The 16,793-nt window shown below is 39.3% G+C and overlaps 1 protein-coding gene and 1 long non-coding RNA gene across 3 annotated transcripts; one reads left to right on the top strand and one right to left on the bottom strand.

Moving 5' to 3' along the window:
* Positions 1 to 344: 344 nt before the first annotated feature.
* LOC140543319 (endothelin-3) lies at positions 345 to 8,351 on the bottom strand. The gene is made up of 4 exons (XM_072666387.1): positions 7,924 to 8,351; positions 7,057 to 7,255; positions 3,195 to 3,332; positions 345 to 1,825 (listed from the first exon to the last, which is right to left on the bottom strand). Exons 1-4 carry the CDS (start codon positions 7,991 to 7,993, stop codon positions 1,810 to 1,812), a joined length of 423 nt encoding a protein of 140 aa, XP_072522488.1. The 5' UTR covers positions 7,994 to 8,351; the 3' UTR covers positions 345 to 1,809.
* Positions 7,134 to 14,880, top strand: LOC140543320 (uncharacterized). Of its 2 annotated transcripts, none has more exons than XR_011978175.1 (3): positions 7,134 to 7,321; positions 11,273 to 11,485; positions 13,724 to 14,880. It is a non-coding gene; the product is annotated as an uncharacterized lncRNA (long non-coding RNA). The 2 variants fall into 2 exon arrangements; XR_011978174.1 differs by lacking the exon at positions 7,134 to 7,321 and adding an exon at positions 10,841 to 10,920.
* Positions 14,881 to 16,793: the final 1,913 nt, after the last annotated feature.

Here is a 16,793-nt window from a genome sequence, read left to right as displayed (position 1 = left end):
AGCAAGGAGGTTCCTATGTTTTAAATGCTTTTCTCCTGAGTACTTCTCCCATCTGTGCATGTCGTAAAAAACAGACAAAAGGACGGGAGCGAGGGCATGAGAGAACATCCAGGGCAAATTCCAAGACAACAAGCAATTCTTGGTGTAGGATAATACCCTCACTCTTTGGAATGAGGAGAGAAGCAGTAAAGCCCACGGAAGACAGGCATTCATATTATGCTTGAGCCTCAGGTTTGAAGTTGGCTCAGTCGATTGTTGACAGCATTCTTTAGTCTGTTGTTTTGCTACGCTAGGCTTTGCTCGGTTAACTCTAAATGACAAGACAGACAAGGGCCACGGCGAAGTTAGTAATAGTGACGATTTTAATTTAATATCAAACAGACGTACTGTACATGAGCTTGTACATAAATATGTGTGTTGGCCATGAAGAAGTAGAAAAACAGAACATCCATTTAAAGAAGTGGATCATCTTTGGTCAGTAAATACTTAGAGTGGAAACTCTGAGTATTCAAGAAGAGTTGAATAAATATTGATAGTGTGCCATACAGAGCTTTGGAAGGAAAGATTGGGGAATTATCATTTGATAATCATTTGATTATCATTTGAGGATAATGCAATTTCAATTCTAAAATCACACTTTAAAATATAGTTTTCTAAGTGTTTCTTGGCTTGGCCGTAGGGCCTGAGGACAAAAATGGGTGTATTGATTTAGAACCTTGGTGTGATGTTAAGGTTCTTTAAAAGAACTCCTAACACATCTCTTTAACAACAATTGTGAGGTACGTCTTTGATGGCTTTGCTCCAAAAATACCTTTCTGCCATCTGAAACATTGTTTTGTTGGAGTACCACAGGCACCAATGCATGAAGGTGCATAATGAATGGCAATATAATGTTTAATCTTCAAGTCCGTGGAGAGTAAAACACTGTGATCAGAACAAAGCTAGGAGGCCTTCCTTTTGTCTTTTGGGATTCTTTGTCAAAACGACCTAGTGGGCCATTCTTTTAAGACAGGACTGTCAAGAACAGTAGGAATATATGACTATGGAATAAAATGTTAAACAAATTATGCAATATATTGTAATTGAGGCAACATCCATATTTACAAGTAAAAAATATTATGTGTAATTTTATGAAAACAGCATAGTTAAAAAGTTTTTCACAAAAAAATGTAACTGGTCTACTGACAGCTCGAAAGGTGTTACATTATGTACAAGCCTCAGCTTGTGAGTCCATATGTAAGTGCTGTCTAATCAAAAGCAATATAACAAATGAGGAACAGTGTCATCTCAGAATGTGCGGTATGTACCGTCTATCTTATTGAAAGGCTCAGTGAGTTCACCAAACCTGCCATGCACGCCGTATTTGGAAGTCCTATCATAGCAAATGTTAGTCACACACATATCTTTAATTAAGGAGACTAAGCACAGGCAGATGACTGCTTCGAAATAAATGTTAACCCGTCCGTTGTTAGTCATGAGAATCTAAAAGGTCCTCCACTTGCAGAGACAGAACATTTGCCTCGGTTTCCACGAAGGTCCAGAAGACAGGCCATAATGTGATGCGTTAGCTTAAAGTTGGTTGCTCTGTAAAATAGTCGCCTATCAAATCCAGCTTCTCTGTGGTGTAAGCCTTCCACAGAAACTCCATTGTTCCTTCCCTCTTTCTTCTCTTGTCTGCTTTGAATAATGGAGTTCCTCTTCCTTACTCAGAGGTAAGCCATTCCCTTGAGGTGAGTCTCCAGGTGTTAGGACAGATGAATGCATGGTTGGGACTTTTCCAGTATGGTTTAGCTCTTCTGGAACTGAAGGTCATGGTGACCTTCCCCTGAAGGGAAACAATGAAAAAACACAACAGTCAACTAAGGAGCCAATAATATGAGTGCTACTTTTGTGTAATTATGTAACCATGCAATGCTGTTGTTTCAAATTCTCTGGGTACTTCATTTACATTTTTTTTAGCAGATGACAAGTCACATGAACCGTTGATTCCAAACCAATATGAAGTAAAGTATCACTCATTTCAGGTACTTTTTTTACGTATTTACAGTTACTTTAATTTTATCTAGTAAACATTTAGCCTTTTTATCCATGTATCCCTGTTTTTAAATGTAAATAATATTCTGATTTGTTTTAGTGCAGCAAAAGGTAAAAAGTAAAATTTTACCACAGTACCCATATATTTTAAGTATAATTCTCCTGTACCTTTTCCATCGTTATCCAGTTAGTCTATCTTTAGACTTAATCTTGTGCTATGAAGCCAGCCCAATAGCACAAATAAGAAATAAACCAGCCTATAAACTGCCAGTGGGTTTACCAATGTCCTGCTCACAGTTGCATTCTTTTTGGTAATTGTTTAGTTTGTGAATATTACCTTAAGTTATGGATCAGAATACTATGGCAATATTGGGCTTTCAATTATTTCTTTGAAAAATAATTTGGTGCACGGTTGGTTGCAAGTTTAAATTTTGGGTTTTCTGAAATCATACATACAGTGTCAAAATTATACACTTAGATTATTAATTCAGAGGTGCTCAAAGTTCCAAACATGTCTAAACTTGCCAAGGCCGCTAAAGGAGAAAAGAAAAAGACACAGAATTCTTTAGCAAAACTTAAACAACCATCACTATAATTACACTTTGGACACAACTGGGTGTTTCAACAGGACAATGACCCAAAACACATATCAAATATAATTGAGGAAAGGATAACACATGCTAACATTATGCTTTTGGAACTACCTGACCTCAACTATACTGAACATATTTGGAACTCTGTCAGTTCTGCCAGGAAGAGCAGTCAAATATCTTACCAGAATTCTCCCAGAAGCTTGTTGATGGCTATCAAGGTACCACTTTAACCCTGTGTTGATTTCACACACCCTCCCCTCTAAAATGTGGACATTACATTCTTGTTGTTGTTGTTTTTTTTGTAATTACAGAGGTAAAAAAACAACATTTATTTCATGCATGCATAATAAATACCATTTTGAATGCAGTAACACACTTTACATGTGGGAATTTTCATTTAAAAAGTTGCCACCTGGCATTTGGATGAACGTTAGTTCTCTGAAGCTTGTCCTGCCTGGCAACAGCTCCTAAGAAAGTGGGTGGAGCTTCTGAAAGCATCACGGCTACATGAATTAGTCGCGTGCCTGCTATGTCCAGTACACAGAAGCGATGAAGGTCTAGAGTTACCTCTCAGTGCAGAAGCTGCTGCATGCTGAGTCAGTCTGCAGAGCACACACACAGCGGTGAGCCTCATTCCTGTCTTCCATGGAGCGCCGCACTCGCTGCGAACCCCTGTAACTCGACATGCCGTACGGGACGGTGCGCCTGTCAACACAGCAGCAACAAGGAGACAATCATGAACGTCAGCCCAGATGTTACTACACAAGTGAATGAACAACTGTACAGTTCTTAAAGTCGTTTTTTTTAATAAAGTATTTCCCTACCTTTTAGGTCTTTTTAACTGTGTTTTAACTTCCAGAAATTCTAATTTTTCAATTATCTGCATACCTGTACTTTGCACAGTTCAACACGATTGTTGATTAAAGCCCTTATGATCTTTTGGTTCCCATTAACCTCTTCAGTTTGAAATTACCTTTGCACTGGAATGCATTATCCACAAAACAAAAAACACAGCAACACACAACATCTAATCACCCCCAAGTCATTCACAATGAAAGATCTGTTTGGTTCTCACATTGGCTGCAAGTGTATGATGCAAGTATATGAAAGGGGAAAAAGCACATTCAAATAAGGGGTACTTTTGCATCCAGTATTACACTATTATATTATCATATGACTGAGATGGACAGAAACAAATTGTTCTACATAGTCATAAACACAGTTATTTTCCCATCATCTTGTCACACTCATAAGGCCTTGGTAACTAGAGGTCAGCAACAAGACATGTTAAAAAAACAGCCGCTGTATTACGAACAATGGGCGCTGGGGAAAAAACCTGGCAAAGAATAATCCAATGGAAAATATAAAAGGAATGAGGTCTGAGAAAAGGCATTTGTGTTACGCAAACAAAAAAGCATGGCATCACAATAGTTTCCCTAAAGGATGGTAAAAGGTTTTTGACTTGGATGTTTAGTTCTTAGAAGAACCTGTAATTGGTATAGAACATTGTGTAGATTCTTTAAACTTCATACACACAAATAAATGCTTGATGTCCTATGTTTCCTTTTTTTTTTACTTCTGACTTCTAATGTTTTATGTACCAATAGGAAATTTTAATGTCTCGACCCTTTAGAATTAGACAGAATGTTTATTGCTACAGTGCCTTTATAACTGAAATGAGCTCTGTTCTGATTGCACTGTATTAAAACACTTCGGAGTGGATGGGAGGTTCTGAACTGCTGACAACTGAATAGTTGAATACTGTATGTAAATCTGCTGGTAATTATGACATCACAAAAAATAATGAATGCAAAATAGTTATTTTTGCACCTTAATGTGTAGATTGGGCAATTAGATTTTCCAGGATGTGGGCCCTTCAAAGCAGCCTTATGCAAGAATAGGTATTTCTTGCTCCTGGGCTCCCCCTACAGTGGGGACATGTAATTCAAGCCGCCAGTAAAGGACACGTTTTACACATGCATTTCTAGACAAGCTGAGAGATACAGAACCATCACAGAAAGTGAAAGAGCATGTGGACTGTTACGCAGCATTACGCAGTTCTCGTGAGTATTGTCCTGCCCGCTTTGCCAGAGTTACATAGTACAGTTAGCAGCATGCTGAGCCCAGACTGGGAATGAGAGAGATGCTATTCTCCCTATTACAGGAGTATCAACATGTTTCTGAAGACAAAGCAAATCTACTGAAAGGTTCTTATTCTATGGCACCTCTTCAAAGAACCCCGTTTCACACCTTAATTTTTACGAGGTTAGCACCAAACCTCAAAATATTACAGCCTTTGTTTGTTACAGTCAAGATCCATCCAGCTCCACAGATCAGCATGACTGACAGATATATTGAGGGCCTCAGAGTCTTTTTTATTGCGTAACAACTTGACATTGCACTGCTGTTGATCTGAGTTGCAAACAGGTCTCACCCGAGGGAGGCACCCGTGACCTAGTTTAACCTTAAAGACAATAATCTGAAAAGTCCATAAGCTTCATGGGGCTTGAGGAAGCACCTTGCTACTCCGTTGTTATTCGCACCATATGGAATGCGACTGGAACAGGCCCTGAAGCAGAGTAAACGTGCAGTGCTTTGCCCAGAGTTCCCTGCCTCATCTGCTAAGAGTTATTCCTCTAAGCATCCTGTCAGGAAAGTATCTCTTTGATGTCTGTCCATTGTGTTTGGTCTTAAAATGCTGCAGGTTTTCCACAAGAATGCTTAATCTATTAATAGATTAAGTCAGTATCTGAGCCAAATGGAGAGACTGTTGGTGTGATGTCTTCGTACTTTGAATAATCCACCAAAGCACAGTTTTCCCTTTTAGAATGTTTTTTCTGATAAGACTGAAGAAGGGATAAGAAACCCATACGATTGATCATAGAAATGACCTTGTATGGTGCTGTGACGCAGCTGATTCAGTTGTATCTAGCGTTCCACAGCTAACCTCCAAATCAGCTCCATAACAGAAACACTTTTGCATTTGGGATTTTGCATTTAGAGTGTCAAATAATCTGTCCTCTTTAAGTCTTGCAAAAGTACATATATGGTTCACACATATATGGTCTCTTCACTGAATGTGGTTATGTTATCACTGTGGAACCACAGACCACAGTCTCTCCCTCTGCTGTTATAGTCCTACATAATTAATCTGGTGTTTAAAGTTCACACTTCTGTTCACCTGCTGTCCAGAACATTTTTCAACTGTGTAATCTAACATCATGAACCAGCATCGCTTCAATGATATGAACATTTGGGATTTACACTAAATACACCTACTAAACCTTTTCTCTACCAGTATTTGTCTTCAGTATTTTTGTCTTCTTCTTTTGTTCATTTCCTTTGTACAACAAACAGCCAGAACATTAAAACCACCTGCCTAATATTGTGTAGGTCTCACTCGTGCGAGGCATGGACTCCAAAAGACCTCTGAAGGTGTCCTGTGATAGGGCCTATAGGATCCCATCAATAAGCCTTAGGCACTCATGAATCTGTCGCTGGTTAACCAATTGCCCTTCCTTGGAGCACTTTTCGTAATTACTGACCTGTGCATACCGGGAACCGCCCACAAGACCTGCCTGCCGTTTTGGAGATGCTCTGACCCAGCCGTCAAGACATCACAATCAGACCTTTGTCAAAGTATATCAGACCTTTATGCTGACTGTTCACATGCTGTCCAACATGTATCACCTAACCCTTGACAGGTGCCACTATGAGGAGATAATCAATAATCCACATTTACTTCACCTGTCAGTGGTTTTAATGTTATGGTTGACAGATTGCTGCTGTAGCCCAAAACAAAAACATATTCACCATATAAGCAGACAAAATGTAAAGGCCCCTTATGTTATGTAAAACCCAGTTTTAGTTAGTTAGATGAAAATACTGTTAAAGTTTCAAAACATACCATTCACTTCCCAGTCCATACAGTCCATTTCTAAACTAACTGTTTAGACAGTTTTTATGACAGTTTTTGTGATGTCACAGAAATAAAAAAGTACAAACTTCCGCCCAGTCAGACAGCTCCACCCATTCACACTGAAGTTATAAGGAGCGTTTCAGCCTCAGCTCCTTTTTTAGACATAGCGCAACACAAGCCAGCCAATCAGAACATAGCTTATTTACATATATCAGCCAAATTCAAAGGATATACAGAATAATAATTATGGGACCTCTAAGAATAAATTTACATTGAATCCAAAATAAAACAGCTTCTTTAAGCATTGCATAAATTACATCAACTGGTCTGTGCCAGAGAGCTGCAGTGTGCAAACGAAAGCCCTTTTTGGGATTCAACACGTGCTAGTAGGCTAGTGCTGCAATCAATGAATCGTTATACAACATAGGCAATTCTATTCAAATAGGGGGGAATACGAAACGCCAGTACGACATTAGACGTGTTGTTCAGAAGGTATGAGCTGAACCTTACTCCGGGGTGTTGATCCAGATGATGTCCAGGTGACAGTAGTAAACACACTCCTTGTCCTTGTACGTATAGCACGTGCATCTCCGCGTTCTGCGCCCGCGCGCGGCTGCCTGAAACGAGACCGCGGCGCTCGCGGCGCTGCCGGACTGTGTCTGCGTGGTGGCGTTCTGCTCACGAGCGTCTTCAGGAAGCGGCGAGAAGCCTGAAAAAACGCCCAAATCACACAAATATTACAAATAAACCAACGACGGAGGACGGGGGGAGCTTTGTGAGTTAAATATGAGTATTAAAAGTTCAACAGGACATTTAGAAATGATTTTAATGTGAGAAATCACAAAGTGCTTCTTCAGAGGAAACGTTATAAAAATGTGAAGTCTTAACAGAGAAGACGTTTTTCTTATGTTTGCTTTTCACAAATATGGTGCTTTGATTGCTGAATATTGTTTTCTATGTATATAAGTTGTAGTTCTCTCAGTGTTGTCTGGATGGTGGTGGTGCCACTTGCTGCTGGAGTTTCATTTAGCTATCCTAGCTAACTAAACGGTAGCTTTGTGTAGCTAGCACTACATTTTAAATCATTTTAAACAAATCAAGATGAAAAAAACACATGAACAGACTATGTTTTGTACGAAAACCTAAACAATTAATTCGACATTAAGTGCTTTTGACACCCATTGGACAAGATAACCTATACAAAACCTTACTAGCTAAATAAGTTCCTTAAGTTCTTACCCAGCCCTTCTCTAAATGTCTTTATTGACATCTTTCAGCCAGGCTTTCCTTAAGCACTAGCTGGGTAGAAGGATAAGGAGAAAGCCAGTCACTCCATACCTCCACACTTTCTCTCATAATTAACGCTGTGAAACTCACCGTTGGCGATTGCAGCAGTCAGTCCGATTACAAGCAAAACGCCCAAATTCACCCAGGACGCCTTGGCCATCCCACTTTTACTCCAAAACAACGTGTCCGGTTGAAGAAGAAGAAGAAGAAGAAGAAGAGCAAACAAAAAAATCACTGAGAGAAGCTTCAGATTAATTCCAAAGTTGGACCAGAGTGATCAAAGAACCGAGATCCACGAAAAAGTAGCATATTTTTCTTGAGGACTCTTCATATTCCCAGAGGGTTTTAAAAAAAGCACATTTATCACGGAGCTGTCAGGTCTGCTGTGGAAAGGTGTGAGATTCGCGTGATAACATCCTACAGCTGCAGCAGGGGGGCTGCTGAGAGTTTGAGTGTGTGTGAGTGTGTATGTGTGTGTATGTGTGCTGTCTCCAGCAAATGGGGCTTTATAGCTGCAGAGCACTCGGAGCACCACCCGCCAGACTGCAGCTCTTTAGCCACTGGGACCACTGGGAAGCTAATTAGCGCCAGGCAAAGAGCAGTGGTGTCCAGTTCTGCTTCTGCTGTCCCTCAGCCCGTTTTAACCTGATAAATGGCTTGTCATGAGCCAGTGAATGGATTCAGGTGTATTACTGCTAAAATGTTCAGGGCAGCTGTACATGAGGACCAGGTATGGTGTAAGGTATCAAAAAGTAAGTGCAGCGTCATTAGAGTCCCATATGGAGCCCAGCTTAACCCCTTTGTGTCTTAGTAGAGGTGAAAAATATGACTAAATGTTGTCAATAAATGTTTCTTAGTGTCATCAGTACGTCTAGAGCACAGTCGACTGCTTATCTCATAAAAATTCAGTTTTAGACCAGTTAGTCTGTGGATAATGGGGTACACACATGCACAGTAGGGATGTCATGGTTGGACATTTTCACGTATGACAGCCTTTTCTTGGTTTCTTTTTGTAAAGAGAAGTCTACAAGTGCAATTTTGTGCGTTCCTGTTAAAGTGTTACTTTAGGCACTAGATGTACCATTTTCATGCTTTTATAAGGTATTTGTGGACCCCTGCATGCGGGGAAACCAGAACCACTGGCTTAAGGTCTAATAACACGTAAACAGGACTACATGGAAATGCATTTTAATAAGCTGTGGGATCTGATGGGATCCGATCATACACATATTGTAACAACCCATATACACATATTGTAACAACAACATATTGTATTGTAAGTTACTGGTTAATTTATATTTGCCAAATGTTTGATTTCCTTCTGTTACTCTAATTGCTTATTCTTGCAGTAAAGAAAAGAAAAAAACATTGCACACAGTTTTATGGAGTTTTTTATAATGTGGCACTGCTTTAAACTTTAAACTGTTCCAATTTATTCACAAACCTCTGGAAAAACAAATATTGTACAACAGGCTGTGAATTCTCAAAATGTCTTCAAGTGTTATGCTGTTCCATTTTTGCTACATAGGTTTTTTTTTCCAAGGCCTGTTTCTAAATGACCTCTAGAAATGAATTCACTAAATACTTTAAAGCTAATATGAATCTTACATGGTTGTAAAGTGCGGAAGAGAAATCTAAGGCCACCCAGATTTAACGGGGCACCCCATTAAGCTGCAGTTCCTCTTCAACAAAAAAGTGAATTTACCAGCCTGAACAAAGATGAATGAATGAAATGACCCAAAGCAACACAAGAAATGCACTGCAGCGCATTGTTGTTGTCATTAAAGAAAAAGCCTTTTGTGTTCATACCAGTTTTTGTTGAGAGACTTTTTCCCGGGGTGCCTCATAATGAATTGGCTAAATGCCTCTGACTCTGGTTTTAAAAAAGTGCCTTACCACAAGCATTATCCAGAATACTTGGCAAAGTTAGTCACACAATTTTAAAACAGTACATTTCAAGCGCAAAGGTATTTGTTGGTCTGTTCTCAATCACTATTGTTCCTGTATTAATTAGTCAATATATCATCTTAGTCTTGTGGTTTCCTTACGTTTACAGGTTACAGACACCTCGGCCTCATAAAATGTCTGAAACTGCTGTCATTAGTAGTGGCTGCCAACATTGATTCTTTCTACACATCAGTACTGGCTACATGCTTGTGTTTTGTGTGGTTACTGATGCCGTTACAGCAGCATTTAATGAGCATGTGTGTGCCGTAGAGGTTTTCTTGAAGCTTGTTTAATGCTGCAGGTGCTGTAAACAGGTTTGGGAACAAATTCATCTCTTCACGCCGCAACAGGTCAAAAGAGAGCAATCTGAGTCATTATTCACAAGCTTAGTGACTGTAATTGGATATCTGCTATGTAACACTCATCGTGTACACCCACTCTAATTATGTTGTCTCTCTAAATGTCTTGTAATACTGTCTCAGTTAATTTGCACACTGCCTTTATACAGAGACGTGTGTGTCCCCCATAACTTTTTATCCCACAGCTTTGGTACGCAGGGGAAGTGAAAGTCCTATTGGTGAGGTTTTATTGAGCAACACTTTTAACCAACACTCGTTGGGCCTGCAAGCCATTGTTTTGAAAGCCAGCACACTATCTGAGCTCAGATTTAGCGAACATCAAAGAGGAAAAAAATCAGAATTATAGATTTGAAGGTGTCATCCAAAACTTTGCTATGTTTTCTTTCACAGTCACGGAGGGCTCTGCTTTAGCCAAGAGTGATATGGTTCTGCGACCGGCATGGTGTCTCGGAGCAAGAAGAAATATTTCTTCAATTCGAATATGGTTAACCATCATTGTGTAATGCAATTTGAGAAGAAACCTTGGTTTCTCCCCTATCGTGTGTATCTCCCCAACATATCTCCCAACACTACAAGCAACACAAAGTTTGGTCACAGTTCTTTTTATAAATGCACTTTGCCGGGTCATTATAGAAGCCCGCTATCCATTTCTGACATGTGCTTCTGATCTGATTCCTGTCTTCTGCACCCCAGATGCCTCAGATGGGTTGTCAACAAGTTTCCAGATGACTTAAAACATGGAATAGACTTAGCCTGCTGCATGGGCAAAGGCCAAACTGAGGTACAAAACCTTCTGGGGGAGTTCTCCTTAAGGTCTTGCACTCGTCTTAGGATAAGTGGCTCTAGCAGAATGGTAGAGTTGTCCAAGAAAGAAATAAGACGTGTTTAGAAGCACTGCCGCCTCTGGTTTCCATACCATTCATGACAGTTTCTGACAGGAGGTTTAGGGTGCCCACAGTTCGGAAGTACTTCCTTCAGTTCAGGGTGTATACTAATGTCAAATTGTGACAGTGCAATAGTGTAAGTAAGTAGTGTATTCATAATTGAAGAAGTACATTTGTTCATTTAAAACACAGCGTTTTACAGTTACCCTAAAGTTTTTTGTTCTATTTGTCTTTTTCCTGTTTGAATAGAAATCATGGAATGAAAACAAAGTCTTAGGGAATGGCAGAGCCAGGATGGGAGGTAGAAGTCACCTTGCATATCATGGGAATGCAAAGCACAAGATTAACATCCCCATTCCACGTTGATCCCGTTGGGAAATTAATCCTGAAAAAACAGTTACACTGGGGCCACGCTGCCCCCCTACAAGAGGCACAGTGTACCTAAGGCAAACTCTCACTGAGGTAAGTAGAACTGAAGTTGCCCTTTTTGTTGAACTTACTGTGTATCTTTGGTTAGAACAGTCTTTTTCGTTATTAAATTGGATTAATTCCAATATTTCTCTAGTATTCACATACAGTATTTTTGTATTTGGCGAACAACTCAAGAAGTTTGGTTTCCAAGCTGTTTTTTTTACACGTCTCCTGAAATGGGAAAGCTTTAACCAGAAAAGTTCAGAATGAATCTTTGACTTGGATCGCCAAGAATAACACATCTCCTGATAGCAGGGATTTGTACTAAACTTGCACATGATAATATATAGCTTAATCTTGACAAAGGCCGAAAGCCTCCACTGCAGAGGTACAACAGAAATCATCTTGGAAAGCATGTCTGCCATTGACACTTTGCCTCTGGCTAGCCAGGGGATGTTAGAATTGGTTAAATATTTAAAGAATTAGTTCTTTCAGCTTTTTCCTCCCTTATCCTCAGCATTAACTTTGGAGTTATTTAAGAAAACTAGAATGTATACAATACACTCCAGTGCTCTTTTCTAAAGGAGATTTAAAAAATATTTAAGAAGAGGCGTAAACGGTGCTTAATGACCGGCAGTACATGCCCTCCTGTACATTCCTGAAAGACAATAAACATCCATCGCTTTAATCCCAGGATACTGCATGTTATATGATACAACAGAATTATCACATTTGAACTGCCAGTAGCATTTGGTTTACAATTTGGAGGACCGTGGCCTTAGAGTTTTACCAGAGCTGAAAGATGGGTAACTGTTGGCACTGAAAAGCCCCAGGAAATATTTGAGGGAAATCACATCTTCCCATTCATTTCCTGACCTTGAGCATTCAGAACAGGTCTGGCTGGGGGAGCCTTATGGTTGAAGGAGCACTGTGTAATCATCTCATGATCTCTGTGGAGAAGGAGAATATGTGGGGAAATGTAGGTTAAACCAGCCCTCTCATTGGTGACAAACCTCTGCTGTCTGTCACAGTGATTTGAAAATGCATACTCTGGTTTACCTTAAAATACATTGACTTTACTGTTTTCCGTTTCATAGAATACTTGAATACTGTCCTGTAACTAATCAGGAAATACTTACATACTGTTTCTAGAGTCTGTTTTAGTTGCATTCTATAAGAAATGTATAGAATGAAGCCAAGACTTCCAATTGTTGATTCCTTACAACCAAACACCTACTGTAGTCTGTTTTACATTTGCTTAATATCAGTGGAATAATGCTTTTCTGGCACAGTAACATGTGTTTCGGTAGACTGATAATGTCTCATTGCAGTCTGAAGGCATTTTATCAGCCAAAATATAGAAAAATGAGACAGTGATTTTTGAAGAGTGCAAAGGCATGATGTTCTTGAAATCCTTGGTGGGCCTGTCATAGTAATTAGATTATGTTATACTGAATTATTGCCATAATTTAGCTACAGTAAGCTCAATAATTGTTTACAGATGATGAGTATCCTCATACATGAGATGGAAGAGTCATTCATTGCTTTCCTTGATAGCAACGACTTCTTGCTAAGACATTTTGATCAAACTAGCACCTGCCCTGAGAGGAAAAGAATAGTCATAGGTTTAATTCAACACATGGGCTGTTGCCCAGAAGTAATCAAAGAATACAATGATTATATCTCTATATATATATATATGAATTAATTCTTATTATTTTTTTTCCTTTACTGAATTTATTGAAAGTGGATTACAGCATTTGTTGTTGTTTTGTTTTTAATTGTTTTCAAGAGAACTGTGTGGTCTTTTCACTGAAAACATGTAACACTAATAGGCTTCCAGCAGGCACAAGACTGAATGCAGTTTGTGGGTTTTGAATGGACAAACTCCAGATTCACAATCATTTCATATCCTCTGCACTCTTAAAAAATAACGATGCCAAAATGTGTCAGAGCGATTTCATAGTAGCTCCATTTTGTAAATAAGACGTTGTGATATGAAAACCATTTTTTCTTTTTTTAAGAACTTCCACATAATGTAAAGTCTAGACATCTTGATCAAAAAACATTTTGGAACCATTATTTTCAAAGATGTAATGACTGTACACATATTATTCATTGAGTGAGTTCAAAGAACAATCTACTCATCTACACATGGAGATCTTCTGGAAAGCAAGATAAAAAGTTATGGCTAAATATGTGAAAGACATCATACATTTCATGAAGATAAAGAGTTATCTTCCTTAGTCTTTTAAGGTAATTTTGTCTTCTCTGTTCCTTTATCTTGAGGTTGACCTTTCAAGCCAGGAGAGGATATTATCAGAGGATTTCCTGTGATAAGGATCTTACTCTACAGGAAAGATGGTTCGAAAGGTAAATAGGTTTGTAGTGTTGATTAAATGAAAGTGCTTCAGTTGAGCCCTTCCTAAGACTTGCTGAAGAACGTCCAGCCAATTCGCCATAGCAGTCACCTTTTTCATGGATCATGTCTATTGCTGTGATCGATAACAGGGAGGTGGTGGTGGGGGTTGTAAAGACCAAGATGTTTTCTTAAGCTAATGGATTCTGTGTAGTGCTGGAACTTGCCACAGACTTTTAACCAAACAATTTTGTGAGATTTCAGTCTTGCAAGAAAAGATAACGGATGTGATGGTGTAGGCTACTATAGAAGAACCTCACCCAAGGATGGAAAAGGAGAATAACTGGAGTCTCCCAAGCTTTTGTTTGCTGTAAGGCGACTCCTTGACATTCATTGATGGGCCTCACACCCAATTCCCCTGGGCCAAATTCAGACAGGTCAGTCTGATCCAATTAATGGTGGAGGTGTCTAGAGGAGCCCCTCAGTCACTGTCAAACTGCAGGTAGAAATACGGCCCCTTGCTGGACCGTCAAACTAAGACGCTCACCAGAAACCAATCCCATCTGGCCTTTATAGCACCTCTGAGATCTTATAATACTAACCCACGCTGTCTGTGTGTCTGTCTGTCTGCTTCTCTTTCTCTCTCTCTCCCTATGTCTTTCTTTCTTGCCGTAAATCTTTATCACTGTCAAAAGCCAAGAGCTGTTATCGATCACTAACAGGTATGAAGGAAAAGATCATTCATCTCTTGAAGCACAGGATTATTATTCCATTATTGACTCATATATGTGGCAGCAATAAGCATGTTGCTATTTAATATTATTTCTCACTCATAGCTCACTCAAAGGGTTTTTAATTGAAAATATACATTTTAAACTTACCACACTGTTGTGATGTCAGTAGGAGCAGAAAACAAATAGTAGGAGCCAATACCAATCCATAATCGCAGATACCGATCGAGGGCAGAGCTGGAAGCCACACTAATCTTTCCAGGGAAATTTGGTAATGCCTCATTTGTGCAGGGCTTCTGAATTGTTCTGTGCATTGTCTCTTAAGATGAAATGTGCTTGATGAAATGCTTTTTGGAATCAGCCACATTTAAAAAGCATTGAAAGTCTGAATTTCCATATAGAACTACACAGTGGAGCTCAAAGTGGAAACACAACCAAAAAGGGCTGCTTATCTAGTGGTAAAAAGTCCTTCACTCTGGACGCAATTATGTTCTTCTGTGATTCCCGTCCTTTACGACTGTTGCTGTAGTTTTGGTTATAGTTAAATGTGGTCTGCACCGTTTACTGCACCGTTTTAGTGGTGTTAAGTCTTTACTCTGGCAGCATCTCAATTGCGTACTACACACTAATACTATATGACATATACTATATACTAATCTTATAGTGCGGGTTTGGCTGGTTAGTACTCAAAATATTAATGTACTAATCCGTTTGTACTAAAAGAAAGTAATGAATCGTTTTTTTGCCACCATATGTCAAATTCTTCTCCTGACACCGTCACCGCTGTACTTGCATTGTTATCCTCCATCTTTTATAATTGTTCTTCCCGTTTGGTGTTGCATTATGGAATAAGAGTGTCCATCGTAACTGCGCTCAAAAAACATCTGTTTCTGAGTGTTTCTTGTCAGATACAATACACAGAGCAGAGTACAACATTGGCTCAAATAGGTTCCTTAACCGTGCACAAGCTTTGTAGTTCCATCTAGCAGTTGAACAAAGGAATTGCAGTGTCCTGTGACCGAGGCGCCTCGGGCAGAGCTTAACTCGCGAATATGATCAGGATCAGCTCAAATTGAGACATACCATCCGATTGCATATTTTGGCTGACAATTAGGCTGATACCAGTACATAATGTTGATTTTTTTCAGCTCTACTTTTGCATTCTACTTCCTGCTTCATTTCTTAGCATCAAAATTTTTACCATCAAAGAGGTATCTTTGAACTATTAGTCTATTCTAACTAGCTAAGGTTTTTCTTGGGTAAATAGCAAAGCACTTTTGTAAGTCGCTCTGAATAAGAGCGTCTACTAAATGCCGTAAATGTAAATGTAAAATTAGTGGACTAAAAGTCAGACTCAAAACTGATAAATAGGAATGTGCTTCACTGCTTAATCTTTTATTTAACTGTATAATTAAAATAAGAATAGTAAAACTAAAATAATAAATCAAGTTCTTCATTTAAGAAATGTTATTCAGTAACTTCTATAAATTGTTTAGGGGGTGGTAGGTTAGTTCAGACCTACAGGATTACCTACCTACTTTAGTACTTTTTACTTTTTTAATGCAGAAAAAAAGGCTGTTTGCATACCTGTTTTTTGTCCTCTGAATTGCATGAAAAAAGGAACAGAGGATTATGAACTAAAAATTATATTGACATTAATTGCATGTGCAAGTCTGCTGACTCTTGGGATTTAAGATGTTAAATAGTTTGTCCTAAATGCACTGCTGATTTCTAGTGATGAAATTCCTTAAATTCATTTGTACGGTGTCTACATAGACATTTAATGATAGACCATGACAGATCAAATGGAGCTAACAAGCATGAAACCACAAACACTCTGTTAACATTAAAACTCATGTTAATGGTGAAAGAGACCCATGGGTTCATGCATTTACAGAGGTCACACAGAAAGAGCATTGATTAATCAATGATGTAATGTCAAAGACTTGAACAGTAAATGGTCCTGATTGTTTAAAATTGAAAGCTCTACTCCCACCCCACGTAATCCCACTGCCTGTGGGTTTGGACGGCGCGGTGATAACAAGGTCAGTGCGGTTTGGGTTCCATAATTCTATGAGCTGTGTTTTTCCTGTTCTTCTCCCTTGGAATGTGCCCCTGTTCCCCCGGAGGACTCCTGCTGTGGCGCACTGGGAATGGGCGACAGGAATCTCGGCTTGGCAGTTTTATGGATCTCACCTCGGCAGCAGTAGACTCCCTGAGATAATCCACTGTCTCTGTTTGTCCGTAACCACAGGCTGGGGGGAATAAG

The sequence above is a fragment of the Salminus brasiliensis genome, chromosome 21 (assembly GCF_030463535.1).
Source record: "Salminus brasiliensis chromosome 21, fSalBra1.hap2, whole genome shotgun sequence".
NCBI lineage: Eukaryota > Metazoa > Chordata > Actinopteri > Characiformes > Bryconidae > Salminus > Salminus brasiliensis.
Note: the sequence above shows the minus strand (reverse complement) of the source record. Positions and strands in the feature narration are given on the sequence as shown.

Bases quoted from the DNA above. Each gene is read 5' to 3' on its own strand.
- LOC140543319 (XM_072666387.1), bottom strand. From the start codon at position 7,993: ATGGCCAAGGCGTCCTGGGTGAATTTGGGCGTTTTGCTTGTAATCGGA. The intron at 7,256-7,923 runs GTGAGTTTCACA...GCGTTTTTTCAG, and splicing joins GACTGCTGCAATCGCCAACG to GCTTCTCGCCGCTTCCTGAA. The intron at 3,333-7,056 runs GTAAGGTTCAGC...CTGTGTTGACAG, and splicing joins ATCTGGATCAACACCCCGGA to GCGCACCGTCCCGTACGGCA.